At 49.0% G+C, this 27,073-nt stretch overlaps 2 protein-coding genes across 3 annotated transcripts; one reads left to right on the top strand and one right to left on the bottom strand.

Moving 5' to 3' along the window:
• Nucleotides 1-4,963: 4,963 nt before the first annotated feature.
• On the top strand, nt 4,964-13,344 carry LOC123355237 (T-box transcription factor T-A-like). The gene is made up of 8 exons (XM_044997476.1): nt 4,964-5,277; nt 6,739-7,003; nt 7,447-7,581; nt 9,004-9,065; nt 9,473-9,534; nt 10,275-10,454; nt 11,289-11,403; nt 12,446-13,344. Exons 1-8 carry the CDS (start codon nt 5,093-5,095, stop codon nt 12,690-12,692), a joined length of 1,251 nt encoding a protein of 416 aa, XP_044853411.1. The 5' UTR covers nt 4,964-5,092; the 3' UTR covers nt 12,693-13,344.
• Nucleotides 13,345-14,881: 1,537 nt separating this feature from the next.
• On the bottom strand, nt 14,882-25,282 carry GPN2 (GPN-loop GTPase 2). Of its 2 annotated transcripts, none has more exons than XM_044998093.1 (6): nt 25,156-25,282; nt 23,099-23,534; nt 20,991-21,147; nt 19,700-19,860; nt 17,354-17,484; nt 14,882-16,809 (listed from the first exon to the last, which is right to left on the bottom strand). In XM_044998093.1, the coding sequence occupies exons 2-6, from the start codon at nt 23,510-23,512 to the stop codon at nt 16,737-16,739; spliced, it is 936 nt and encodes a 311-aa protein (XP_044854028.1). In that variant the 5' UTR covers nt 23,513-23,534; nt 25,156-25,282; the 3' UTR covers nt 14,882-16,736. The 2 variants fall into 2 exon arrangements, with proteins under 2 accessions (XP_044854028.1, XP_044854029.1); XM_044998094.1 differs by lacking the exon at nt 25,156-25,282 and adding an exon at nt 24,816-24,840.
• Between the last annotated feature and the right edge of the window lie 1,791 nt (nt 25,283-27,073).

Genomic DNA, 27,073 nt, shown 5'->3' with positions numbered 1-27,073 from the left:
TCCGCGACCCCGTACGGGGTCATGACCCGCAGTTTGAAAACCACTGGCCTAAAGGCTCAGCGACCAGAAGGCAAAGAAAAAGAACCAATTTAAAAAAAAATCCTCATGATATTTGAATGCTTGGGCCAGCGATGCTGCCTGCGGTATGAGCACCCGACCGCTAAGGAGCTGCATGTCGGCAGGAGAGAGCATTTTATGTGTACACCTGCCCTGAGAGGGTACAGACATCACTGCTGAGCTCAGCCCAACCCCAGAAACCTCGACACACCCCTGCTGGGTCTGTGCAGAGCGTCCCGCTGCACCTGCTCCTCGTTAGGACAAGGGGAAGGTGTGGGCCTCGGATCCAGATCCAGTTCCACCCGCAACCCCCATGTCCTTCTAATGCCGAGCAGCTGCAGCTGGCAGTCAGCATAGCTCCTTCCCAGCACAGAGCTGGCTGCCACGCTGAGAGGCTCTAGGGGAGCTGAACACAGAGGGAGTTGTGGGATATCCCTGCCGCCTTCATGTTAAGAAGCTGTGATCTACCCAGCTCAGGGTCACCATTATTGCCAGGCACTTTCACTACCTGCTCCCTTACACTAGGCCAGTGCGGTTGTGTTTGGGTTGCCAGGCGCGCAGGGGTATGTTTACAGTCACACAGAAAATTGATCTAAATTTAAAAATCAAAGTGAATGTCATGGACACACTTCTATTCCCACTGGGAACTGGCTCAGGATACTTGTGCGTGTGTCACACACATCCCTGTCCTGCAGACTCACATAGTCTCAGTCACTTTCTTGTGAGATTTGGGTCCACAAAGAGTAAAGGAAAAGGAGTTGGGGGGATGGGGAGAAACCTCCAAACTCGATCACTCCTCAGACAGGCTGAGGGTTCAGGGCCGGGGTAAAGGTTTGGCTCACATCTCATTTTATCCCAACCGACTGGCCAGGATGCAGCTGCAACAGAAATGACCATCTGGGGCCCCACTGTCATGCATAGACTTGATAACTCAAGGGAAACCTCCCATCTCCCTCTCCCACAATGGCGGATGATATCTCATTGGGTCCACACCTCTTCCAAATACCCCTGGTGGGGGGACATGGTTGAGTGGCCACTCACGATGAGAAGTCTCCACAGCAGCTCACCCAGAACCCCACCGATCCTTGCCCCTCTCTTCACCCACCCCATATGGAAGCCTGAGCTCAGCTGAGCTGGTGGCTTTGATCACCTCGCACTGTGAATGGCGTGAGAGATTTCTCAGCTCTCTAGTGAAATTCCCAGCACCAGTGTTCTGGAGATTAGGCTATTCTCACCCGGGCTTCAGGTAGTTTGAGTCACTCCAGGCAGAACATTTCATTCCTTGCCCTGTACCAGCTCCCAATGTCTTGTTAATCTGCATGCCAGAGCATCTTCCGTTGTTTCCAGATGAGCCCCAGCAGAGGTTGTTTGCCCTGTGAGAATCTGATCTGTTGCTAATTCTCTTCATCCTCTAAAAGGTGGGGGGTGATTAGGCAGAGAGATCCAGGTTTCCTGGGTCCCACATGGAAATGGTGGGGAGAAGAAGAGAGGCAGGAAACATCCCCCACTCCCCATTCAAACCTGTGGGTGGGAAGGCTGAGATGCCTTTCAAGCAGTTTCTGTATCCGCCAGTGAGAAATCAGGCAGGTGCTGCAGGCACATGAGCAGAAGCAATGGATGGGAAGTTCTGCACCACCACATGCTGCTGCCTCTCACTGATCGCTTCTCTGGGGGGCACTGGATGTCATCCAGGCCTGCGGCCAAGAGAAGAATCTCTCCCACATAGCATCATGCAGTTGATCAGATGCATCGTGCTTTTTCCCACCTACTTCCAAAGCATCAAGTAGTGGCCACTGTTGGAGGCAAGACACCCAACTTGATGGGTCGCTGGCCAGATCCTGTCTTGCGGGCCCCATGTTTGAATATACTAGAGACGGACTCAAGCCACATTCTTTAAATCTGGATTTGCAACCCCCTTCCCCCATGCTCCACAGTACAGGAGGTGGGGAGGTGAGGCTTGAGGCTGCTAAAGGGAAATGCAGAAGAGCTTAAAAGGTGGGAGGCACAAATGAATGAATAAAGTCATCTGGAGTGTAGAGAACAGAAATCAGATGGAAAAGGAATTGAGAGGAAAGGAATTAGAATCTACTTCCGACAGGGCTCCGTTTAGCTGCGTGCTACGTGCATTTTCATTATGAACTTTGAGACGGACTTAATCAATTCAGCATGACCCAAGACCTGGGCTCCTGATTAATTGTTTTCATACGCGCTGCCCTCCCTCTCCAGCCACCACCCCAAGGCGAATATTTGCTAAGACTCCATGACACATGAGCCAATGTCCCAGCCCCCAGGGTCCAGCACCCTGCAATATTTCACCCAGGGGTGATGACAGATCATTGCCGCTGTGCAGGAACCTCTTTAACTGCTCAGACGTCACAACCAGTGAGGGCACAAGGTGAGGCCAAACAAAACTCAACAGAGGAAACTACAATTGTAAAGGCACTAGGCTGGGAGCCAGGAGACCTGAGTTCAATTCTTGTCTGTGTGATGCTGAACAAGTCACTTATGCTCAGATTTTCAACGATGCTATAAGGGATTTGCACAACTTAATGGGACTCAGGAATCCAAATCCTCTAGGCAGGTTTTAAAATTTCAGCCTTAATCTCTCTGGACTTCAGTTGCCCATTTGTAAAAATGGGGTAATAATCATTTGTGGGGCCCCAGGTAATTACCCTGCTTGCGACCTCTTAATCCTGGTCCTGCAGGCTGCAAAGAAAAGTTTGGAAGGAACCTGGCATTTCCTCACAGCCTTGTTCTCCTGACAGGACCCACCACGTATTACAAAAAACTTCACACTCTGATGGAAGAACCGTCAGGCATAAAGCAAAGCTAAATGGCTGCCAATATCCTGAAACAGAATCCATCCATCTAACCCTCCACAGTGCGGACCCTGCATCAGCAGCTCACTTCTCCAGGGGCTCAAGCTGCTTAAGTGTTAAAAATCCCAGCTCCCCAGCCCAAGGGCAAACACACTCATTTCACTGGCCTGCAGAAAAGCCAGCACACCAGCTCTGTGCCTGCAAACGGAGCGGACAGAGAAAAAATCCCTCAGAGTCCTCAGAAAGATTAGAATAGAGCCATCCCAGAGAGTGCAATCCCACCTCATTCCTACTCACTAACCGTATCCCAGGCAGACATGGGCCTGAGCCCACATTCTGGAGCTTTGGACGAGACCAGAGCCACATCCAAGCTTCGTAACGTGAGCGTTTCTATAAAGGGAACCCCAAATTCAAACACTCCCCAACTCTGCCTTGGATCCCAACTGGGCTGCTCTGGCCCCTCTCTGCAATTCACTCTGCAGGTCCCTTGGGGGCAGCGAGGGCTCAGGCCACATCGCTCAACAGCAGGCCCTATAAAATCAACTGAGTTCAAGTTACAGCACCAGCAAGCAGCTGAGTTCCCCATGCCTGCGCAAGCTGGTGCTCCAGACACACTCGATAGGGAGAACATTTTACATCCCAGGTGTGGTCTAGTGGTTAGAGCAGGAGGCTAGGAGCCAAGAAACCTGAATTCTGATCCTAACGTGCTGTGTGACCTTGGGAAAATCACATCGCTGTTCTGTGCCTCAGTTTCCCCATCTGGATGATACTATATTTCTCATATACTATCCCCCAGAGGGATACTGTGAGCATAAATAAATTGTTTGCGAGATGCTCAGGTACTCCAGAGATGGGGGCCATCTAAGTGTCTAGGCAAAGGGTATTTACCTATCTTCCAGTGGGGTTGTGAGGATTCATTAGGTTCATATTTCTACAAGTATTATTTATTATCCACGTTGTGGTAGTGCCTCGAAGCCCCAGTCATGGACCAAGGCTCCATTGTGCTGAGCGCTGTACAGACACCGAACAACCTGCCCCAAGAGCTGACCATCTAAGTTGTAAGCTTCATTACTTTGAAACCACGAAGGGCTACAGAAGTCGTGCTATCCTTTTCTCTGCAGAGCCGTGCCAGGCACCAGGGCCTCAGCCCCACTGCAATAAGGAGGTGGGGTTCACCTGGGGTGTTGGGGTTACACGTACTGGAGCCCTAGCTGGTCACTGGTGTCCAACAACAACCTTATACCTCCAGGCAACGCCTCGTCCAGACTCTAGCCACACCTGCAAAGTGGGATTTTAACACTTTTACTCAGCACTAATGTCGGGCCCCTTGTGCGTTTAGTCAAGTGACTAGACCTGAGCCTAGCCTTTGTGTGGGTGTGGCACTGGGACTGAAGCACGTGCTTTGCTGAATCAGGGCCTTAAACGGGATTGTTACTGCCATCAGAGCAGGAACAGGCAGAGATTCCTCTCCCCTAACTCGCTCTGAGCACTCAGTCACTGCCCAGCTGGGGCAAGCAGCATTTCGCCCCTTGCTAGATCTTCCTGTGGCAATTTGCTAGATATACCGGTATTTGCCAACGTGCTATTGAGACTTTTGCACAGGTTTGTCCTCCCTCCCCACCACCCTCCAGGGATTTCCTAGGGGAAAGGGAGATCCTAGGGCAGAGGGGTGCAGATGAGGGCGAGGTGGAAGGGGCTATAGCACTCCCCACCCCTCAAAGCTAATCGTTTCCTCGCGGATGGCTTGTTAGAGGGGCTGCCTTTTCCTGGACCAAAGGTGCTCAGCTGTCCATGGCAGGGCAATCTCTTCCCGTCACCTGACCCTAGGGAAGCAGTGGGTGCAGGGACAGGAACCCATCTCCAGAGCCGGGCCGGGGATTGGGTTTCCCACTGAGATTCACATAGACATCAAAGCTTCTCCCCCTCCAGCTGGGAGGAGAGCACACTGACCAGCCATACCTAGGCTGGCCAATCACCGCCTCACCTCTCTGGGAGGGGGCACCTGCTAGCTCTTTTTAGCCAATGAGAAAGGAATCCTTCCCCCCAGCCTCCACGAGTGCTGCTGAGGGGGGTGGGGGGGTTAAAATCCCAGAAGGGTCTCCACCCCCTCCCCCGTGAGTCCCAATGACAAGCAGGTCCAGGCCTGATGCTAGGTGCTGGGCTCCAGGGCTTTGCTGGGGGATTCCCAGGGTGAGGCAGAGGGGAAGCCAGACACCATGAGCTCAGGCCCCAGCCACCAGTGGCTGGACCATGTCTTCAGCGCGGTGGAGAGCGAGTTGGAAATGGGCCCCGAGACAGAGGATGCCTCGGAGAGGGAGATCAGGGTGGTGCTGGAGGAGAAAGCGCTGTGGATGAACTTTAAGGAGCTCACCAATGAGATGATAGTCACCAAAACTGGCCGGTGAGTGCAAAGAATTCTCTCCACCCCTCCTCGGCGCTGCCCGGAGGTACCCTCGCCTTCCGCCCCTCTAGCTACCTCCCGTCAGTATCCTTAAGATGCCCAGCAGCAGTGCAGCCAGGCCCCAGAGACATATATTTACCCAACTGATCCGCCAGGACCCCATTCTCCTCCTTGCCCCATTGATGCTGCTCTTTGCAGCAGGGTGCTCACGCTTTGTCTCCAGGAAGGTGCCACTGGCTGTTTTGTGGCTCTGAGCGCCTTGTGGCATGATCACCAGACATGGGGGGCTGGGAGGGGAGGCCTCTCTCCCCCCACATTAGGGGGTAGGGGCCAAGGTCGAGGAAGCACCTTATTTTAAATCCTTAGGGTTTTAGTGGAGCTGCACAGCTACATTTGTCTGATATGTGCAGATTCCCCAGCAGGGGCTTAAGCTTTACCTGGGCTGTAACTAGCAGAGAGTCTTTGCGCTGGCCCTCTGCACAAGGCTGAACTTCCCCTGGGCTATACGGAGACAGAGAGCTGCTGCAGAGGTGGCTCTGATGGATTCCGTTGCTGGGGCAGTTATGTAGTTGGGCGACGAGGACTCCAAATTTACAAACTGGGGTGTCCCCCTCCCCTCCAAGAATGATTGAGGCAAACGAGAACAGTCTGATCACTTTGATCTGATGGGAGGTGAATTAAAAAGCGTCATTAGTTTCCCCTCCCTGTTAGGGGAACGGGAGCGACTGGTCTGCTCTGTTCGAAAAGAAAGAAAACGGACAGCAAACAGCTCAGTTTATATGAAAGTGAAAAAGAAGGTGCAGCCCCTACTTAAACCTTCCTGGTAACGGTTGTTGCTTTTGGCATCCCCGGCCTTTCCAGGCCATTTGTACCAATTCACCCAGACACGGGCCCTAGCAACACAGCAAGGTTCACTCTGCCAGGGGCCGAGACAGGGTTTACTCTTTCCTGCGGAGATGGGCCTAACCTTTGTCACCCCCAAGTTATGGTATTGTGCTGTAGCCCTGTCTGCATAGGCAAGACCCAGTCACGTTCTAGCACGGCCAGGCAGGCCTGCTGGAACACTGACGTGGCACGCGAGTTACTGGGGAGACAGGTTCAAAGGCTCCAGCTACTTTCCCCTGCCTCTCATTCACACCCTGACACCCGGAGAAGCTTGGGCACTGCTCGGGGTCACAAGGAGCAGGCTGTGCTCCAGGCAGTCACATTCCAGGGAGCAGGACAGTAGGGATGCCTAGGGCATGCCAGTGCTTAGGAACCACTGAAATGCCACTGTGGGGAGAAGCTCTGTGATACAGGGGAAGGGTTAAGAACTACACTTGTTAAGGTGGCGGGAGAGAGACCAGCGCTGTAATTAAACCCGCGGCAGAAGTGAGTTTGCAACGACATCTGAGAGGAGTGAAGCAGCCAATAAAGGAGAAGCAAACAGCTAACCATCTCCTCCTCCCATCCCCTGCCTAGGAGAATGTTCCCAGTGCTGAAGGTCGGCATCTCGGGTTTGGACCCTAATTCCATGTACTCTATCCTCCTGGACTTTGTGGCTGCAGATGGGAATCGCTGGAAGTATGTCAACGGGGCGTGGATTCCTGGCGGCAAGCCTGAGCTCCAGAGCCCGAGCTGCGTCTACATCCATCCCAAATCCCCCAATTTTGGGGCTCACTGGATGAAAGCCGCCGTCACCTTCAGCAAAGTCAAGCTCTCCAACAAGATGAATGGAGGGGGGCAGGTAACTCATGGGGGGTTGGGGGGGACAAGGGGGATAGCCGATTTTACAGCCATCTGGAGAGCCCTAAGATACCTGCCCAAGACAGCAAGTGAAGTTTCTATTTCCCTTATGCCATGGAAAGTATTGGTAATGCTGGACTTTCAGTGAGTGGCCCAAAGATGCCACTAGTTTGCCCTGAGCAAATACATGCTCAAATAGCCCCCTGAGTGCAGTGCAGGAGCCTAGATTAGAGAATAGCCATGTGGTTACACTGAGGTGATCATGGCCCTATCATATCACATTATCCATGCACCTGCAGGACAGAGTGGAAGACACTGCAGGCATGGGGTGCATGTCTCCGGCCTGCACACTGACTGCTTTTCTGGCACACTGAAAGTTCAGGTCCTCCGATGATGAAGCTGAGCCTGAAGGCCACTGTGTAGCGTGTTTGTTCTGTCCCTCAGATCATGCTGAACTCCCTCCACAAGTACGAGCCCCGCGTCCACATCGTGAAGGTTGGGAGGCCTCAGAAAGCGATCAGCAGCTTTGCTTTCCCGGAGACCCAGTTTATTGCCGTCACTGCCTATCAGAACGAGGAGGTGAGTCGGATAACTATGTCCTGCAGATAAGAGTGCGCTCGGGGTTTTTATCGTGAAAGGCACAGCCCTAGAGATCAGAGGCCCGTGGACCACTTCCCCGGCAACCGTGGCGTGGTCACCTCTGAGATGGAACCAGGCAGCTGTTTAACAGCACAACATTTCAAGACAAAGTGAAGAACATACCCAACTGGAGCCCTTCCAATACTTTCCAGCACAATGCACTGTTTTGTTTCAGTGTCCCGTTCTGTTCCCTCCATCACCCATCTCCAAGGACATGCGCCCCTCCTCCCTTGGGCAGATCCAATACACTGCACGTCGCTTGGAATCCACTTTCCTTTATGGGACGTATATCATAAAGCGACTCCCCCAGCCCTTCACTCCTCTCCCCCAACCACGCAAAGACCTGGTTCACAGAACATCTGTTTGTCTCCGACGCACACGCGCTGCTTCCCCGAGCCAATGGGAGCATTCTCCCTGATGTCCATGGTAACAGGGACAAGCACACGACACAGAGAACAATCCCTTAGACCTGGGAGCTCGGAGAAAGCAAAATGTTAAACTTAGGCCTGGACGCTGCTGGAAGCGAAGGCATTTTAGGTCTCTGCTCCTGAAAGCCAGCTCTGGAAACATCATCCGCATCTTGGGAAAGGCTGGAAAGTTCACACCTTGTGCAGTCACAGCTGAAGTCCACATAAGATTTAGAGCCAAATCCAGCCCTGATTTACCACCCCTTATTTCAGTGGTATTCCCTGGGATGTAATGGCTGGGTGGAATTTGGTTCTTAATGTGATGCCCTGCTTTGCCTTCTCTGGGAAAAAAAATGCTGCTTCTCTTCTGTTTTTAGTGTAAAATGGCCAGCGAGGCAGCGTTGTCTAATGGGTAGAGCCTGGAGCATGAAATCTGAGCATTCTAATCCTGGCTCTGACACTGGTTCACTTGGCAAGTCGACCCCTCTGTGTGTTTCAGCGTCCCCACTTGTAAAACCAGAACAGCTCTGAATCTCGGGGGAAGGAGGGCTATTTTGTTAGCAGCTTCAATATGAGAAGCCCTTAGAGAAATGCTTATTAACAAATAAAAACCACTAGCAGGCATGCACCATTCATGAGCAACCCTATAAACTAACATGTAAATAAGAGGGAGGAAAGTTAGAAAGATTCCCATTTCATGCTTCCAAGGAGTGAAGACAAGTGGATTTTAGGAATTGATGAGAAGCACCTTGAAACAACAAAAGGGTCAAATTCTATCCTGTTACACAAAGGTAGAGCCATTGTAATTTGCTTATACGTGGAGTTAATTTCAATTTGATACCAGTGTAGGATTTGGTGGGATGGGGAGGGGTGTTGGAGGGATGAAGAAGGGTCAGGAGTGGCTAAAGGTTTATATTTAAGAAAGCTGAACTGCAACTGTCGTCTGTCATTTCAGATCACTGCCTTGAAAATTAAACACAATCCCTTTGCAAAAGCCTTCCTGGATGCCAAGGAGAGGTGAGTGCTGGCTGAGGGAGACTGAGGCCGGCTCGCCTGAATCATTAGCAGTGCTTTGCCCCTCTTGGGTTCCTTTCCTCTAAGTGTGTTCATAAATGGGAATGACTTAAGCTTCACAACGCCCTTATGAGCAACTGTCCCCATTTTCCAGATGGGAAAACTGAAGCACAGGAAAAAAAACTCACTCAAGGCCACACCAGTACCTCAGTGGCAGAGCCCAGAGGTCCCACCTCACTTCCCCGCTCTATCCACCCAGCCCCCTCCCCCTAAAGCAGCTGGGAGTCGGGATGGCAACTGGGTGTTGTGGCACTACTGTAATGGGATCCTGGAAATGAACTCGATTTAATGAATGCCTGACGGTGGTTATTAACTGGAGACTTTATTCCCTCCCTGCATTCTCCATGTAGGTGCGACTCCAAAGACGTTCTCGACCCCAGCAATGAAGCTCATCAGGCTGGCTATTCACAGCGTGAGACTTCCTCTTTTCTGACTGATCTCTGGGACACTAGGACATGAACACACGAAAGGCCCAATCCCGAAGAGCATTGAGGCCTAGATCCCCCCAAGTGTATTTAGATTCCTAACTCATTTCAATAGATGTTAGGAGTCTAAAAACCTTTGAGGAGCAGGGCCTGAGTGCCCCAACTCCCCCTGGTGTCGGTGGGTGCTCAGGACACTCTCAGGCCCAGACCGTACCGGCGTTTACAACACTTTCAAACTGGACTCTCTCGGGGTCCTTAGACCCTCACTGCCGTACTGGAAACAGGTTTAGGCGGGGCTGCAGAGACCATGGTTTGCATGATCTGCAAATGAAGCCAATCGATGTGAAATTCTCTCAGGCTCAGATACCCAATGCTGGCCTATAACAGGTATCTGATTTGGGGTCTGTCTCTCGCAACAAGCCCAAAAGTTAGAGACCTACCATTGAAAATAATGCCAGCGTCGTTCCTTTCCTGGACACTTTGGAGACTGTGGGTAGCATTTTCAAAAGAGCGAAGTGACCTTGGCTCCCAAGTCCAACTGAAAGCCAATTAGACGCAGGCTACTACATGACCTAGGAACTTCTGAAAATGCTCCCCTCGGTTCCATGGTTTTGTATTTCTGACACTGCTTGTTTCCAGTCCAGCTCTGTGCCATGCCTTTGGACAGATCTGACAGGGTAGCTGCCTAAGGAGCCGTGAGTTACCTTTAACTATTTTTCTTTCACAGTTGGGGGTTGGTTTCTGCCAGGCACCAGCTCTTGCTGTTCCTCTCCTGCCCAGTCTTCGTTCTCAGGCAGTCCTGGCCTCTCGTCTGGCCACAGCTCATACTGCGAGACACACTCCAGCCTGCGGAACCCAAGGGCCTCACCTTATCCGAGGCCATACAGCCAGATCAACGCCTCACCAAGTAAGGACGCCCCAGCCACATTCATCTTCCCGACTCTGGACTGGCCCAGGGCTTGGGCTGCCTGTAAAGTTCGCTGCAGCGACCCAATGCAGACAGCGGGGCGGGGGAAGAGAAGTGTCCTTTAAACAGATGGAGCATGTTATTCAATTGTTCCCTTAGGGTTGGCTTTTCAGAGGTGTCAGCTCTGACTGACTTCAGCTGGAGTTGTGGGTGCTGAGCACCCACTGGAGATCAGACTGTCATTGCCCAGCAGAGGCATCACCACAGCTGCCTTCCCTCTTGGATCCCCTCGGGGGAGAATGGCCCATCTCCACTGGTGAGAGAGAGCACCCAGGCCTGCTCCTCTCTGGGTAAGGCAGGGCCTGCAGCATGGAGTCCTGTCCAGTGCGGGTGCCAAACAGAATCAGGCTGCAACACTCCGCCCAGAGATGGCTGGAGTTCAGTACTGGGGGACGTCTTTCTATATAGAATTTGTAAAGGGCTTAGACAAAAATCTCTTTTAATCGGTCTGTGGTACTTATCTGGCATCTATTACTGTAGCAGATGAGCACCCCACAATATTTAGTGTATTTATCCTCTCAACTCCCCGTGAGATAGGGAAGTGCAATTAGCCCCAGTTTACAGATGGCAAACTGAGGTACACAGAGGCTAAGTGACTTGCCAAAGGTCACACAGGGAGTCTGTGGCAGAGCAAGGAATTTAACCCAAGTCTCCTGAGTCCCAGGCTACTGCTCTAGCCACTAGACTATCCTTCCTCTCTTTATTAATGTAAGTTGTGACTATTATTGTGTCTCACTGTTTGCTCTACATCCAAATAATCTATTTTTGCTTTAGCCAATTATGTAGATAACTCCACTGGCCTCTCCCTGGTGCCTGCCCCTGACAGCTGGCCTGGCCTGAGTCTCTCCAGCTCTACGGGGGTTCTACCCAGCACTGCCTCTCCCACAAGGTATGGCACAGACGCGGATACTTTCTTCAGTGGAGGGAGAGCGCTTTTATTCCTAGACTAAAGAATGAAGGGAGCAAGTGGGGTTAATGTCCAGAGGTAGCTGGTTTCACAGCCTGATTTTAACCACATGGAGGGGGGAACATGGTGTCTCAGTTTAGTCCTTAACTGAGCGTTACATGTATCAGGACACTCAGCACATTGTCCTCTCTAGATGTTTAGGGTCAGAATGAGCCTGACAGCTCAGAGCTGAGGAGCTTTGGCAGTGCCTGGGGGATGGCAGTGACCGAGGGAGGCAGGTACTCAGGAGATATCGGCTGAGGTTTACTGATGGGTGGAAGAGGGCTCACGACTTGAGTAGCATGGAGTGGTGCAGGAAGAGGGGGTAGCAATGCAGAAATTGGGGTGCTGAATCAAGCAGGGCTGTGTCTGCAGGGGTAGGTTTAAGCAGCATTTAGGGGAGTGAGCACCAGGTGAACGGAGACTCAAGAAAGCAGGTAGGTTGCAAGCTAAGCTCTCAGCCTGGTCCTAGGGAGGTACAATTTTTTTCTCCCCACCTAGAATTTGCCTTGCAGGGAAGGACAAAGGCAGGAGGTGAGCTCCCTGCTCTCCACTGCCAAAGATGTGAGGAGGGAGTTTTGCAGGAGGGGCACCCCCCCACCCTGAAGGGGCTTGTCTCCTCTACAAGAACTACCTCATCAAGGGCCTAGTTAAAATGTGTAGTGTGGATGGACCCGACCCATGTTATATCTGTGCCATCAGCCCTAGGCATGTCTCCAGAGGGGTTACACGAGCTAGTTACAACACAGCTATGTTCTGCCCACGTTGCAAATTTTAACCGGTCTCCTGCCAAGACTGTGATGCAGTTACAGATGGGCTGTAAGTGCCCTCACAAGCCTTCTAGTCCCATCCCGTTTCCTCAAAGCTGAGTGACTGTGCACGGAGAAGTGCATCAGAATAAGGCCGCCAAGGAGAGGAAAGGCCAGCTGCTCTCCTGGGGGTGAGTGAGATACGCCAGGATGGTAACTCTCTTTTCACTTTACAGTCAATATTCCAGCCTGTGGTCCCTCACCAGCAACTCTAGCAGTCCCGCTACTCAGTCCAGCTCCAACCCCCAGTTCCTGAGAGGCTCTTCGGTCTCTTACAGCAGCTTGGCCTCTGCTATCCCAGCCCCCTCCACATCCCTAGTCTACAACAATGCCTTGGCAGAGGTGCCCTCGAGTGACGGTCAGTATGACTCTGCTATTTCCCGTCTGGCATCCACTTGGGCAACAGTCACTCAGACTTTCTGATGCTGAGAAGTTGCCCTCGTCCATCTTCAAAAATAACTGGAAAGAAGCCGGCAGAGGGCAAGGAAAGGGGCAGCTGAACAATGGTGGAACCTCTCTGCTCTCACAGCACGTAGCTGATTGCATAGTCCTACAAGATGAGAACATGTCTCAGAACCTCCATCATTGTTTAAAGGCTGTGGCAGAATATGGAAGACGGACTCTTCTAGAGCAAGCAGAGGATGATACAGGTGGTAATCTGTGCTCCGCAGCACCAGGGCATATCTCCAAGGAGAGAATTAGCTTTACCCCCATAGTTTGGAAAGCGAAGAAGAAAGATGCAACCTGTCTGACTCTCAGGATGGTGGAGCAAACGAGCACTGTCTTGTAGAGCGCATGTCCCAGCATAGCATGCTGGCTGGCTGGACCTTGTTATCACTTGCACACAGGAGACCCAAACAAGGGGAATAAGATCTGCAAACACGTGTGGGCCAAGATCTTGAAAAGCGGTGTATTATTCATAGAGCTTCGTTGTAAATAAACCTTTCTGACAACTAAGTGTTGTTTTGCCTTTTGCTGAAGACTGAAACCCTCCGAGTTCTTACCGATGTAAGTGCTGATAAGGGGGTTTGGAGCAGGTTTAAGAAACTTTGGAATAGGGCGTCCGGCTGTAAGAAATCACCCTCTCAACTTCCTGCCTTCTTGCTCTTCCCTTAGGGAAGCTGATCTTGGATACCAAGACTATGCTTCCTCCAAATCAAGCAGCCGACCGCATGCTGTTCCCCAAACCCTCTACTAAGACTGATTATAGGGCAAACTTCAAACTTTGACAGAGACCCTCATCCACACCATAAGCAGCCATGGGCGTATTATGACTGATCATTACAGCCCCTCCCTCTGCTCTCCGAGCTCCTCAAAAATATGCGTATGAGCCTGTTATTCAAATCCTTCCCATATCCTACTGGAAAACCAAGTGGGAGAGAGGGTTGGGCCCACAACCAAACACCCAACAAAACAACATAATGCCATAAAATGCAGCGCTTAGAATGTACTCACTTCACCCTCCACTCCCTGCCTCTTCCCCCACGGTCACAGACCCAGAGCTACAGGTAATAAAGTGACTGGAATCAAAAGATATATTCATTAATAGTAAGAAATACTAGTCACCATTTTAGGGTGGGTCAAACTTTACTATGCCCCTTAGGAAAGGGGAAGAGAGAGAGAACACACTGTGCCTCAGCGAGATGTCATCCAACAAATATAATTTAAAAAAACAAAGAAAACCCATCACTATATTTAAACACTTCCTGGAGAATGGATTAAAAATCCCAGCTGGATTCCAGGCTCTCACTTCAGGTCAATGGAGCATTTCAAGACTGAAAGCTCTCTACAATAGCTAACTGCTAAACATCCCCAGACCACCTCTGCTTTGGAGATCCCTCCTAAATGAAAATGAATCAGGGAAACGGGAATGAGGCTTTGGCTCCTGGGTGTTCCAGGAGTGCGGCTATTTCACACATTGGTGTTAGCAGCAGGTTAGCCTGAGTCATTTGTCGACAAATATCTAACTTGGAGGTATGTGGCAAAGCGAGGTTGTGGGAAAGAGGTGGAGGACCAGAAGGAATTTGCTGCTTCTGATTCAAGAAGTGACTTACAATTGGGAGTTGGGGAGTTCTGCAGATAGATCAGCTCTGCTCCATAAGATGAGACTTTCAGAACCACAGAAACTTGCCATGCTTCAGAAATAACTACTGTCCTTTACCCCCACATGATGTCTTTGTTAACTAGAGGCATGATCCAAAACATAACCCTTCCCTGCTTCTGGGAACTCCCAGATACACAGCCATGCAGGATGTATCAATACTGTGGGCGTAAACCCACTTATATCACCAACTTTTCTACCACCTCAGTTTTAAGGCTCTCCATTTCCAGCTCCATTTCAAGGCCACTGAGCAGAGAGGAACAGTTATCAACAGGAATGGAATCGGTCCCACTGCATTTCTACACCCTGCATTTCATTTTTCTTCTTCACCCATGTTGCATCTGTCATCTAATATGTGGGTATCAGCAGGCACATTGGGGCATTCAACAGGCAACACTTGCACTGAGAGATGCAGACAGCAACATTTCCCTGTGGGTTCTTCAGTGGTGCAATCGTCCCATTATGTCGTAATATCAACACTTACAGCTACTGTATAACTAAGCAGCAATAATTCAAAGAGGTACAATTTAATTACTCTGTCTGACTCACCTAGTTCATGAACAGGAGAGGCCTCGTTATTACTTTCGTAGGGGTCTGTTACCATACACAGTGGTCTGCTGCCTTGTGTTTGCTGATCAGGCAATTGCTATCTTCTCTCCTCTATGATCTCTGTGGGGTCGCATAATGAGGAAATTCTGATACCCAAGTGAGACATTGCTTTCATCTGGTTATGCTCCTTCCATCTCCCCCACCCAGCTGGGTCCTAAACCCTCCTAGCACAGGGACAGAATTTCCACACTACACTTGGTTTTAAGGTTCCGAAGTGAGAAGATAGCACAGAGAGCAACTTCTACCATTAGCCAGAATGAAATGGAGAGAAAGTGGGAAGTAAAATAGTAAAGAAAGATACTTCCAGCTATCAAGGTGTCTTCTGTTTTTTGCAACCTAATTGCCAGGTATGATCAGTTTAAAAAACCAACATGTACCTGTCTCAAGCAGCCTCCTTCAGGGCAGATTCAGATTAGATGCCATTCTAGCAGAGATAGGTGTGTTTCCACCAGCAGTTTACTAGCCTCATAACTGTCTCTCACTATCTAAAGATGCAAACAGCAACTAGGAGCAGAATTACTCAGGGTTCGCCCAGGGAAGTAGTGGACACACTGTTGCTTGGGATGTTTAAAACTTGAGTGGGTAAAACACTGGACAATCAACTGTAGAGAACAATCCCACAAAGACGGAGGAATATAGCAAAGGAAGGATATAGTAAAGGGCCTAGCAGAGACAAGGAAAGACCTAACTTCTATGGTTTGCTACAACCTTTGTGGAGCTACATTCTTCTGCTGGACCACACAGGCTCTTCCCCAGTCCTAAGCCTACGAACACTCCTGTTAGTACAGTTTGGGCAAAGCTTTCAGGAGCTCACAACAGGACATTGGCAGTGTTTCATCATGCAGGGCAGAGAGACAGAATGTGTCCACTGGAACAGAGTGCACAAGAAGTGACCTCCTTTCCTCCACCCCAACCCCAGCAGATACTTGTTCTGCTTCCAGGCAGGTCCCAGAAGGAAACAGAGAACAGAGTGATTTTAACAGAAACGTGACAGCATCTGCAGCTGCGATAAGGAACGGCTCTTCTTGTCCCTCATGCTTTGCAGCACTGTTGCATTTTATTTTATTTACTCCACTTCGGGGGAGTTCGTAGCAAACTCAGAAGTACAGGGTGAAACTAAGGGGTGGAGAATGTTTTTGTAAAGAAAGAGTTGATAATTAAAAACAAACAAACAAAAAACCCTCACACCTCTCCCCCCTCCCAGGGATGAATGGACAGGTGGCTGGCTCTCCAAGGAGTGGATACTCCTCACTGTGAGAATGCACAGAGGTCCCATTCAATACATGGAGAACTCATACCACAAGAAGGAGCTCCATCCATTCACTGCAGTAAATGCTGATTTGTCTTTCACTTGAGACATGGCCTTGGTCATGGTCGTGAGGGATGAGACTTGGCAATAGTGGGCGCCTACGTCTTGCCTGCTCTACAAAGAGGTTGTTTTCTTTTGCTGCTGATGTCCTGGATCAGGTGAAGATTCTCTCTGGTTCCTTTAAGGAGATCTTGAATTTGGCCTGCACTCAACTATGGCGGTCCTGATCTCATTGTCACCCAGAAAAACATAGCTCATACGCAGCAGGATTCAGATGCAGGACTGCATCCATACAAAGAGGGAACCTAACAGCTGGACTTCTGCCCAGGAAGTACCAGGTCCGAGTCACACTACACAGAAGGTCCCTCCTAATGGGAAGAGGTGAGACGCATTTAAAACAGGAAAGGGAGCTCCTTCCACTACGGGCCTCCTGAAAGATACAGGAGCACTATATTTCCATTGCTTCTTGTTCCACGGTTTTCTCCTGAGGCTGCACATACTTCTCCTGGACTGCAAGTGTGCTGATCATCCAGGAATCAAGGAAAACAAGGCAGCAAGAAAGGCTGGTGTTCAAAGCACCCTATGAGACAGAGGAGCTCTAACCTTCTCATCTGAGAACAGACTCCAACATTAGCCTGAAGACTAACATGGGAACTAGTAGGATTGGTAAGAAGATGCAACATTCAAATGCATTTGTAGTTCTTGCTGGTCCAAACAAGCTCCAAACAAAGTGGCATTAATTCAAATTAATTAATTTACACTCTGTGGAAGGAACAAGCCCAGTGAGCATGAATTACAGAGATGTAGTCAGTGACATCCCCACAATTAAGATCCCAATTAGTGCCAAATTTGGTTGTGCTGGGTTTGATGTGGACACTTGTCCAACAGGATTGGAGTTGAGACCTAACAACTTGTTGTACACATGCCATTAAACAGCATCAGATAATGGTACTACTAACTTGGCCTGAATTCAGACCTTGAGATGACAGGCCTATATGAAATCTCCAGAGCCATAAATCCGAGTTCAAGACTCCATACAAGAGAGAAGAGCAGTTGAAAGGATACGATGTGAAGTGGAAATCAGCTCCCACTGCTGCAGACATCAGGGCTTCAAGACTTCTCTGCTCCAAGTCTCCGAAGGAATAGCCATTGGCTTTGTCCACTGCCTGCATCACCCGTCGCATACTCTCCTTGTCCTGGGAAGAGTGACACATGGTGGGGGTGAAAATGAGAAGCAGCAGATTTAACAGAGCATTAAGAAGAAAAAACAGCCAAGCAGCCTGAGCTAGAAGGGGTGGGTGCAATGCCATAGCCGTACGCTCAGCCTAGGGAGAGAAGAGGGAAAGCCTCACAATTCTCCCTGGAAAGTGATTTCTTTCTTATGAAGAAATGAGATCTGTGTGCAGCTCCCAACATCAGCGAATGTGAGGTTCAGGGCTTGTGAGGGGGGGAGAGAGAGAGATGGGGGATTTGCAGCAGCTGCGTTGTCTATTCTTTCACTTGAGGAACAGCATACGAGGGCTCGGAATTCCAGCCCTTGGGTACTGGCTTGACTCACATAACAGCCAAAATGCCAACATGAACTAATGAACTGTTATTTTAATAGCCCCCGAATGCATAGCAGATGTTTCACAGAAAAAACATAACAGACAGATCCCTGCAGCAAAGGGCTTACAATATCACGGATGGACCTGAACATCTTTTACGAGAACCTGGCCTAAATAAGGCAGTTGCTCTGGACCTACGTTGAAATAAAATCTCCATTTTCCCTGAAGACTTCAGTGATCTACAGGAAGCGGTTTAGTGGCTATAGCAGAGCACTATATGTCAGCAACTCCTGAATTCCAGTCAGAACAATGACTCCCTCCTGTGCAAGTAACCTAACCTTGCCTCAGGAGTCCCTATCTCTAAAATGCAGTGAATGGTCCTTACCCTGACCTACATCACAGAGCATGAGGATTAATGTATGAGGATTAATGGGCGGAAAACACTTTAAAGAAAGTAACGTGCTGTATCATAGACATCAGAGGGGAAAAAAGACGTGCCAATCTTGGGACCTGAAGAACTGTCTCCCTTCCAGTACAAAACTATTGTCTATAATTAGGGATTTGTTCAGGCTAGTTTTAAAAGTCCAAGTAATGAGGCTTCCACCACTGTCATGGGAAGTGTCCTCCACAGCCTTCCACACCCCACTGTCAGGAGGGTTTTGCTGCAAAGCAGTGTGATCTGGAGGAATGAGTACAGGATTGAGGGTCAAGAGGTCCTGAGATGCAGACTGGGCTTTGCCGCTGACTTGCCGCATGGCATTGGGCAAGTTACTTCCCCTCTCCAGGTCCAACCCTATGCGCCCAAATAAGTCAATGGGAGTTTTTCCATGGACTTCAATGAGAGTTGGATTAGGTCCTCGGTGCTTCAGTTTCTCAGTTTGTCCGTAAGATAGGGATAACGATACCTACAAACTTAACCTATAAGTGGTGCTGGGTGATACCAATGCCTGCAAAGTGCTTTCAATAGGTGAAATGCTATATAAATAATTCCTCTCCCTTCAAATATTTGCATCTCCCCTATTGTCACGTAAACAATTCTAGTATTCAAAGGATTAAAAGGATTTAATCCTTTCTTCTAAAATTATTCCTCCTAATTATTTTTGTTGCTCTTCGCTTGCTGCAAATTTATCGGCATATTTCAGGCGACAAGACAACTGTGTAGAGGGGGGATCCTTAATTCCCTGATGCAATGCCTATGCATCCCTAAACTGCATTAGGTTTATTTTTGCTGCCACATTGCATTTATAAATTCAGGCCTGATTTGCTCTCCATTCTCACCCCTGTCTCTCTCTCAGTATTATGGCCTCCTGGCTTTCTCCATACTACTGAGTATCTGATATTTTGGATTCCCTCCCCACCCTGATCTATTAGCTGTATTTTTCTAGAAGGAGACTAATTTTTTATTTTCTGCTCAAGTTTTCACTCTCTGTACCTCCCTTCGGTATTTCTCTGTCCTGACCAGGGTTAGCAATTCCTTTACGTTTAGTACCATTTGAGTTTCATTAGTCTCCCAAAGCCCTCTTCTAGACCATTATCAAAGGCACTAAATAAACTTGGACTTAATACCTATACCTGCACGGGTAATACAGGGGTTTGTTTTTTTTTAATATGAGAGCCATATAAATATGCTTATTCAAGGCTACAGAAATCAAGCTGTGAAATTACTGTTCTACTTGACACAGCCAAAGCCTGGAAAAAAACAACATAGGCAGTGACACGAGATTTTATTGTCACAGTGCTCACTGGGAGAATGGAGCTCCCTTTAGAAGCCCACACACGTAATCTAGGCAGTTAATGAATCAGAAAGCTACCTGAAAAATGTTCCCTGTCATTCCCAACCCACCCACACCTCAAGCTAGGTTACCTGGACATTGAGTGGAACAAAGGAGACCAGGCTGTAGTCCTCAATCACCTCCACCAACTTCTCATTGAGGCGACGGTAGTTCTTGAAGAATGGATCGGTGGCTAAATGGTCTACTAGGTAAGAGAGATCCAGAACCTCGGTGTAATAATCCAGGTTGAAGGCTGAAAGGAAAGACAAGAGAAGCAGCTTCAGGACCAGCTTCCAGGGTCTGCATTTTTCCTATGGGTTTGGAGGTGGGGGGGTCCTGGCCCACCCCTTTCTTTGCCATCTGAACATGCTCTGTGACAACATTAACTCCTCTGTGTGGCTAGCAGGGCAAGCTCCCTCTTCAAAGGCTCCAATGCCACCCTACCATCAAATGAGAATACGCAACAAAGCCTGGTGAACAGCATGTCTCTGCCCCCACAGAGGGCTGAGTCAGTCAGCTCCCCAGCAATCCCACTGGCTCAAGAGGCTCCAACACTGAGAGTTTCCCCAACAGCGACAATATAACTATTTTGTGTAGCGTCTCACACAAACTATATCCCAGTTTGCTTTTAGAGTCAAATACAAAGTGACATGGAGCAGGGAAGGAATGAGATGAGAAGATGCAGCTTCAGAGGAGATTTAAAGCGAGGTGGAGAGATGGAGTGAGGCTGTTCCAGCTGGCAGGGGCTGGAAAGGGGAGAGTAGGTGAATCTAATCACATCTAGAATGATGGCAACTACCTCCACACTCCTCAGCAAATAAGTTACTGCAACAGGGACTCCTTCAGATTCCCACCCGCCAATGTACAATGAACACTCCCACCTTACACATCACCGCTGAATCTGGCCCACTGAGTTTAAGTTGGTTTAAAATATATGTTAAAGGTGCAAGATACACCAGCTTAGACTCACTTCAACTCACTGAATTTGGCCCCGAGAGTGGCGAGACTGTGTGAAATGGCAGAGAGAGGAAGCTGATGATTGGATGGAACAGAAAAGGCAGAAGAAAGCACAGACAGGTCTAGGGTGCTAACAGTGAATGGAGTCTATGGCCACTTCAGGATCTCCTTTTTCTTAATGAATGGCTTTGAAAGCGCTTATGAGAGTACTCATGCACACAGCTAACTGCACAGGCCAGAACATTTCACCAAGAACTCAGGGAGATGTTAGATACTTTTCCTCTCCATCATCCCCAAGTTGCCGATTATCAGGTTAGTTTCTCTCTGATAAGAGTCAGCTCCACAACACTTCCCTTCTACCCTCTGCTCCTTTGCAGGGTCCACTCATTTTCCTTCCACCCAGGCCCCCTTCCCAAAGGCTCTTACCCAGCTTGCCATACTGTTCTATCAGGTCCATCTTAGAGAGGACGTTGACGTGGGGCAATTCCACATGCAGCATGGTTGAGAGGGAGGTGCAAAGAACTGAAATGAACTTTCCAGGGTCTGTGCAGTAGTGAGAATCCACCAAATGAACTGCAGCCAACTGCAAAATAGAAACAAGAGAGAAATAGTGAAAAATCAGAGGCAGGGCAGAATCTGCCTATGCAAATATGCAGAAGTCACTAAGGCAAATCTGTGTGACAGGAGAAAGATAAAGGCATCCAGCCCCCAGAGGTTCTAATCAGAAAAAAACATCAGTCAACTTCTCCCTAGATGTTTCATATACTTATTTGTACACTTCTGACCACTAAGCATGATCCACTATATAGTATATTGACCAAACAAAGAGTCAGGAGACCTGGATTGTTTTCCCACCTTTGTCACCGATTTGCTGAATGCCCTTGTGAAAATCACTTTGCTATGACTCAGTTTCCTCATCTGTACAATGGGGATAATGATATTGACCCAGTTTTATAAAATACTTTGGTATCTATGGATGAAAAAATGTTATAGATGAGCCAAACTTTCCCCAACAAGAGACTGTTAAAGTTGCAACTCTTCTTCCACTTCAGCCTCCTCTATTCACTCACTTGGAATTGCTTTCCTTTGGGGATGAAACTTTCCATGCTTGGTCTCAGCCCAAAGGTGATGGAAGTCCGTGTTAAATCCAGTTTTGAGTTACTGGACTATATACAATTTTTCCACCTTTCCCATAGAAATATTCACCCCCAAATAACTCAATAACAGAGTAATATTAGAACATCAGTGTGGTTTGTAAAAGAGTTAATAAATTTATAAACAATTTGATTAATCGTTTTTCATACATATGAAAGAGATTGGTTTAGGATTTTAGTTATGTTGCTACCTGTCATACTATGGAACGGCACAAATGTACAGCTCCGTATTACAGAGTTCAACTGTGTCAACAGCTAGATTTTTTCCTGCATCTATAGAGTACCGAAGCTTGCAGACCTGCACAAGAACTCAACTACGCAACTCTATAGTGATTTTTCTTTTTTCAAAAAGGATAAAAATTAAATACAAAGGACTATGTGACTGCAACATCACATTTGTTTATTCAAACACACACACAAATGCAAAAGTTAAGATTCTAAATAAGGTTCTCAAGTAAAATTACCTTACCTTCCTTGATTGTCCTGTATACTGTACACATTAATGGTCTAGCCAGTAATCCAAAGTATGAGATATATATAATGTGAGCAAGCTTGTTTTATTATGGAAACCTTCACTTGTGCATTTGCTGGCTTGTGTGTTTCAATGTACAAGAATGTTGCATTAATGTAAATGTTTGCATCAAACACATTAAAATACAATTTGCACCACAATTTTTGTTACCTGAATGAGATCTGAGTTACACATCTTGCAAGTATCGGAGGGGTAGACGTGTTAGTCTGGATCTGCAAAAGCAGCAAAGAGTCCTGTGGCACCTTATAGACTAACAGAAGTTTTGGAGCACGAGCTTTCGAGGGTGAATACCCACTTCGTCGGATGCATGTGACATGCATCCGACGAAGTGGGTATTCACCCACGAAAGCTCATGCTCCAAAACTTCTGTTAGTCTATAAGGTGCCACAGGACTCTTTGCTGCTTTTACATCTTGAAAGACCATTTGAATTTCTTGGGCTAGAATCCTACAGGTCCCTAATAATCTGGCATACAAACATTCCTCCCTATCCCAAGCTACAATGTTCACTGGGTTAAAATGTGTAAACTTTGCTCTACTCCCATTGTCTTTCTACAAAGGACTGAGAGGGAAGAGCCCTGGATTCTATTCTTTTGACTTGCTGGGTGGCCTTGGGCAAGTCCTCTTTGTGCCTTGTTCCCCATAAAATACTTTCCTACCTTTGTAAGGTGCCTTGATATACTTGGCTGAATGGACCAATACACAGCAAAAGCATATAATTAATGATTACAGTCCACAGATTCATAAGGCCTATCTGCAAGAAGTAACACTTTTCAACATGATTCAGCAAACATGCGAGCGCTACGGGTGCTGAACCATCTTATTACTATATATAAAACCCAAAACATACCCTGAAGTTCCACTTAGCTAACTGTGCAAAGACATTTTTCAATGCGCCATGGTGGGTGCAGAGTTCTACCTGCCCTGGGCAGTCAAACAAAAAGTAATGACCCTTGAGTTTAGCCAGCTTTTCCTGCAGCCAGTCAAAATTGGTTTCCAGGTATTCCATGCAATAGATCAAACCGCCATTGGGCCCCAGCTTCAGATTATCCATCACATCAGCCAGGGTGATAAGCTCTGAGATGTCCACAGCACACTGATAGGGAGTCCCTTCATTGGCTGGGTCCAAATTCACCACAGCCACCTTCCGCCCAATCCTGGACATGAATTCCTGCATGCCAAAGCAGTAAGTGGTCTTCCCCGAGCCAGGTGGCCCAATCACTGCCTGGCCAAAGGCCAGGGAGGACATATGGTTTTCTGACATGTCAGCTCATTTCTTTCTCCTCCTAGAAAGAGAAAGGAAAAGGTTAAGACGGTGCCCTTTATAAGTGTTTATATCATGCATTGAAAACTGAAGTTGCCAAGTAATTCTCAGACCTGAGGGGTCCTATCGTGAGAAACCCTCCTTCCACCTCCTGAGTGAGATGGAGGGACCATGTCAAGACAGGGGAGTAAACCTAATTTTATCCTTCCTGTCTGGACAGCCTCCAGTCCCTTCCAGACAGTGGAACAGACAATATCTCAGCCTGTCTACAGGCCCAAACCAGCTGCAGAAAATAACCACAATACACAGGGCTACGCCGCTAAGGGGAGATTCAGATTCTTGCTGACAAGATGTTGAGTGCCTTTGAAGTTCTTTCAGCCTGTCTAGGACTGTTACTTTCAGACACACCCATTATGGTCACCCTTGCAATAGGACAGGGATTCCTGCACCTGGATATTCGGAGGAAATTATTTTTCCACTGGATGAAGATGGCTTTTGGTTGACGTTATAATTCACTAGTTAATCTCATTTTGGGACACAAAGTCAAGTCAGTGTAGAGGGTTCTCAAGCTAGTAAAAATACACTGCTACCTCGATATAATGCCACCCAATATAACACAAATTTGGATATAACGCGGTAAAGCAGTGCTCCGGAGGGGCGCGGCTGTGCACTCTGGTGGATCAAAGCAAGTTCAATAAAACATGGTTTCACCTATAATGTAGTAAGATTTTTTGGCTCCCAAGGACAGCGTTATATCAAGGTAGAGGTGTATTAGTATCAAACCCAAGAGAAAAATCCCTGGGCAGAAAGCTTAGAAACAACAGGAAGCACATTTATTTAAGGCCCTGGAGCCTGCAACACCTCCTCACGGCCAGGCTCCGCTTTGTGGGGTCACTGATGGGAGCATGGCTGGGGAGGAGGTCTGGGGGATAACGGAGAGGGATGAGAGACTGGGGTGGTGAGGCCAGGAGGAAGCAGGTGGGTTAGGGAGGTTTGGCCCCTGGGGAGGGAACCTGAGGGAGGTTAGACCACGGGGGGTAGAGAGTGAGGGACATTACGGGAGACCTGGAGAAGCTAAGATAGATGAGGGTCTGGGGAAGGCTGGGCAGGGGGGTTGGATGGCTGAAAGGAGCAGATGCCCAGGGGTCCAATCGGGTTAAAGCCAGTGCATAAAGCAGTCTGAAAAAAGTGCGCGGGAAGGGGCGGGGAGGGTGTCTCTCATAACCCCGGCCAAGTAAATCGTCACTCGTGTCAAACAGAGAATTCGCCATTTCTTCCCGGCAGCTCTGACATGCTCACGTGCCGTGTTCAGCGCATTACGCGATTTCTCGCTACCGTTTGTGAAGGGACCAGCGAAGCCTCCGACACATTATTCAAATTAAATACACCCCGTGAGCGCGGGGGCTGGGGGTGCAGTGGGGCTGGGGGGGGTCTCTGGGGTGCAGTGGCCGTTGGGGGGCGCAACCCCCTCAGTGGGGGGGGGCGGCTGAGGGGCCCGTCCCGGGGGAGCTGCCCGCCCGGTCCCTGAGGCACGGGGGGGGGGGCGGTGGGGAGGGGGGGGCCGCGCTGCCCCCGCCCCGCCAGGCCCCGCGCGAGCAACAGGCGGGTGGAGCCCGCGACCCCCCCGCCCCGAGCAGCCTCACCTCCGCGGCTCCGCCCGGACCCTCCCCCCACTTCCGGCCCGGCCGGCGCGTGTCCCAGCTCCTCGGGCCCGGCTGGCTGGGCGGAATCGAGCGGGAAGATTCCGGGAGCCGCCGGATTTTCAGCGCTACGTCCTCGTTATAATAACGTAATGAATATTCATGAGGCGCTTGCCCCCGCCCGACAGGGCTGAGCGAGGCGCTTAGCGCCCCCTGGCGGCCACAGCAGGAAGGCAGGAAAAGGAAGCCGATAGAGCAGTGGTTCTCTAACTTTGGTACTGGTGACCCCTTTCACAGGGCAAGCCTCTGAGTGCGACTCCCCTGATACATGAAAAACACTTTCTAATACATTTAACACCATTATACATGTGGAGGCTGACAGCTCCTGGCCCCCCATGTAATAGCCTCATGACCCCTTGAGGGGCCCCAACCCCCCATGTTTGAGAACCCCTGAGATAGGGAAATCCCAGGGGCTCTGCTGCCATAGGAGCAAGCACAGCACAGCTTCACCCCTTGCCCTAGGGAGAGCCCCCGCCCCGTCCCATACAGCCTTGCGGGGGACAGGCAGCCTGCTCAGATGCTGCTCAAGCACATTGGTTTTGCTGTTTATTAGCTTCCATGGCTCAACTGCAGAACAGAGACATCCCCCCAATTATTTATCCAGGACCCCAAGTGCTATGGGGCTCCACTCCCACCCCACACCCCTAAGCTAATTAATTTAACATTGAGGCAGAGCTACCACACTGGTGTGAAACACCATTAACAATAATCCACCCCCATACCAGACCTCAGCCCCCTCACAGAGGGAAGCTGTGCCATTGCCACCACAGGGGCTAAGCCTGTAAGTAACAGCTCCAGTAATGAGTAAGAGGCACCTGGGTGGCCCTCTTCCCAGGTTGGTCCAGCTGAAAAGAGGGGAGCATTCACACAGGACCCAGCCACTGCTGGCCAGAGGCATGTCATGCAGCAACAAAGCATTTATTTACAGATGCAACCCCTTTATTTCTACAGGAGGGCAAGAAGCTTCTTTAATAGACGTACCTGAGACAGGAACTCTGCCCCTACCTTAATAAATAGTTGAGTGTTACATGTTTAAAGTTTTTGTATGAGAGGGCCTAGGATTAGCACTCATCACCCAGACTCGGTTGGGCAAAGTGTGGTACAGATAGATTTAAAAAAGCTGGAACATAGAGTTAAACTTCTTGATCAAGCCTCAGATTAGTATACCCCAAAAGGAATTTGTTAAAAATTAATAGGCATCAGTTTCAGTATGTTCATTCTGTGTGAGAAACTGGCATCTAGTCTCAGTGGATGATCCCCAGAGCCAGGCTGCAGAGGATGCAGACTAGGCCTCCTAGCAGAGGAGGCTCTCAGAGGTTTGTGACAAATGGAAGTTACTCTACATCCTTAAACTACTTTTAGTGCCACAGTGGTCGTAGATAATTAGATCATACTCTTTCCTGCAGGCTGTTTCCAAACCTTGTTTACAAAGGGCTCAGCCCACAGCTGGTACTTTTCTGCCATGGTATTCCAGGGGGAAAGCAGTTGTCAAGACAAAGAAGAAAGTACAAGATTTAGCACGTGTTGTTTTAACAAGCATGTTTGAGTGGTGGAAGAGAAACTATAGCTGGAGCCTGTGCTAAACTAGTTAGGAGGTGATTTCAATGCAGGAGAGGCCAGCAATGAGATTTCTAAACAGAGCTCACATTAACTAAAACTGTAAAGGGAGAATAGAAACCGGAACTCTGCATTCCTCTCACCACAGTCACAGTCTACAACTATGGCATAAACTGGCCATGTCAACAGGCACAGGCTACAGCCGTCCTGGGCAGATCCTGCTGCTAATTAGTTCTTCATGCTGCAGTGCAAAGCCATGAGGGAGAAGGTAGGGCATCTCAGTGGAGAAGTGTTTAGCTAAGTA

This window comes from Mauremys mutica, chromosome 23 (genome assembly GCF_020497125.1).
Source record: "Mauremys mutica isolate MM-2020 ecotype Southern chromosome 23, ASM2049712v1, whole genome shotgun sequence".
Taxonomy (NCBI): domain Eukaryota; kingdom Metazoa; phylum Chordata; order Testudines; family Geoemydidae; genus Mauremys; species Mauremys mutica.
Note: the sequence above shows the minus strand (reverse complement) of the source record. Positions and strands in the feature narration are given on the sequence as shown.

What these genes read in the sequence shown, in the direction of transcription:
- LOC123355237 (XM_044997476.1), top strand. Translation starts at nt 5,093, where the DNA reads ATGAGCTCAGGCCCCAGCCACCAGTGGCTGGACCATGTCTTCAGCGCG. An exon ending in CTGCCTATCAGAACGAGGAG is followed by an intron (nt 7,582 to 9,003) that starts GTGAGTCGGATA and finishes CTGTCATTTCAG; the next exon opens with ATCACTGCCTTGAAAATTAA. An exon ending in AGCACTGCCTCTCCCACAAG is followed by an intron (nt 11,404 to 12,445) that starts GTATGGCACAGA and finishes TTCACTTTACAG; the next exon opens with TCAATATTCCAGCCTGTGGT.
- GPN2 (XM_044998093.1), bottom strand. Translation starts at nt 23,512, where the DNA reads ATGTCAGAAAACCATATGTCCTCCCTGGCCTTTGGCCAGGCAGTGATT. An exon ending in AGAACAGTATGGCAAGCTGG is followed by an intron (nt 19,861 to 20,990) that starts GTAAGAGCCTTT and finishes CTTTCCTTTCAG; the next exon opens with CCTTCAACCTGGATTATTAC. An exon ending in TTGTTCCACTCAATGTCCAG is followed by an intron (nt 17,485 to 19,699) that starts GTAACCTAGCTT and finishes CACTCTTCCCAG; the next exon opens with GACAAGGAGAGTATGCGACG.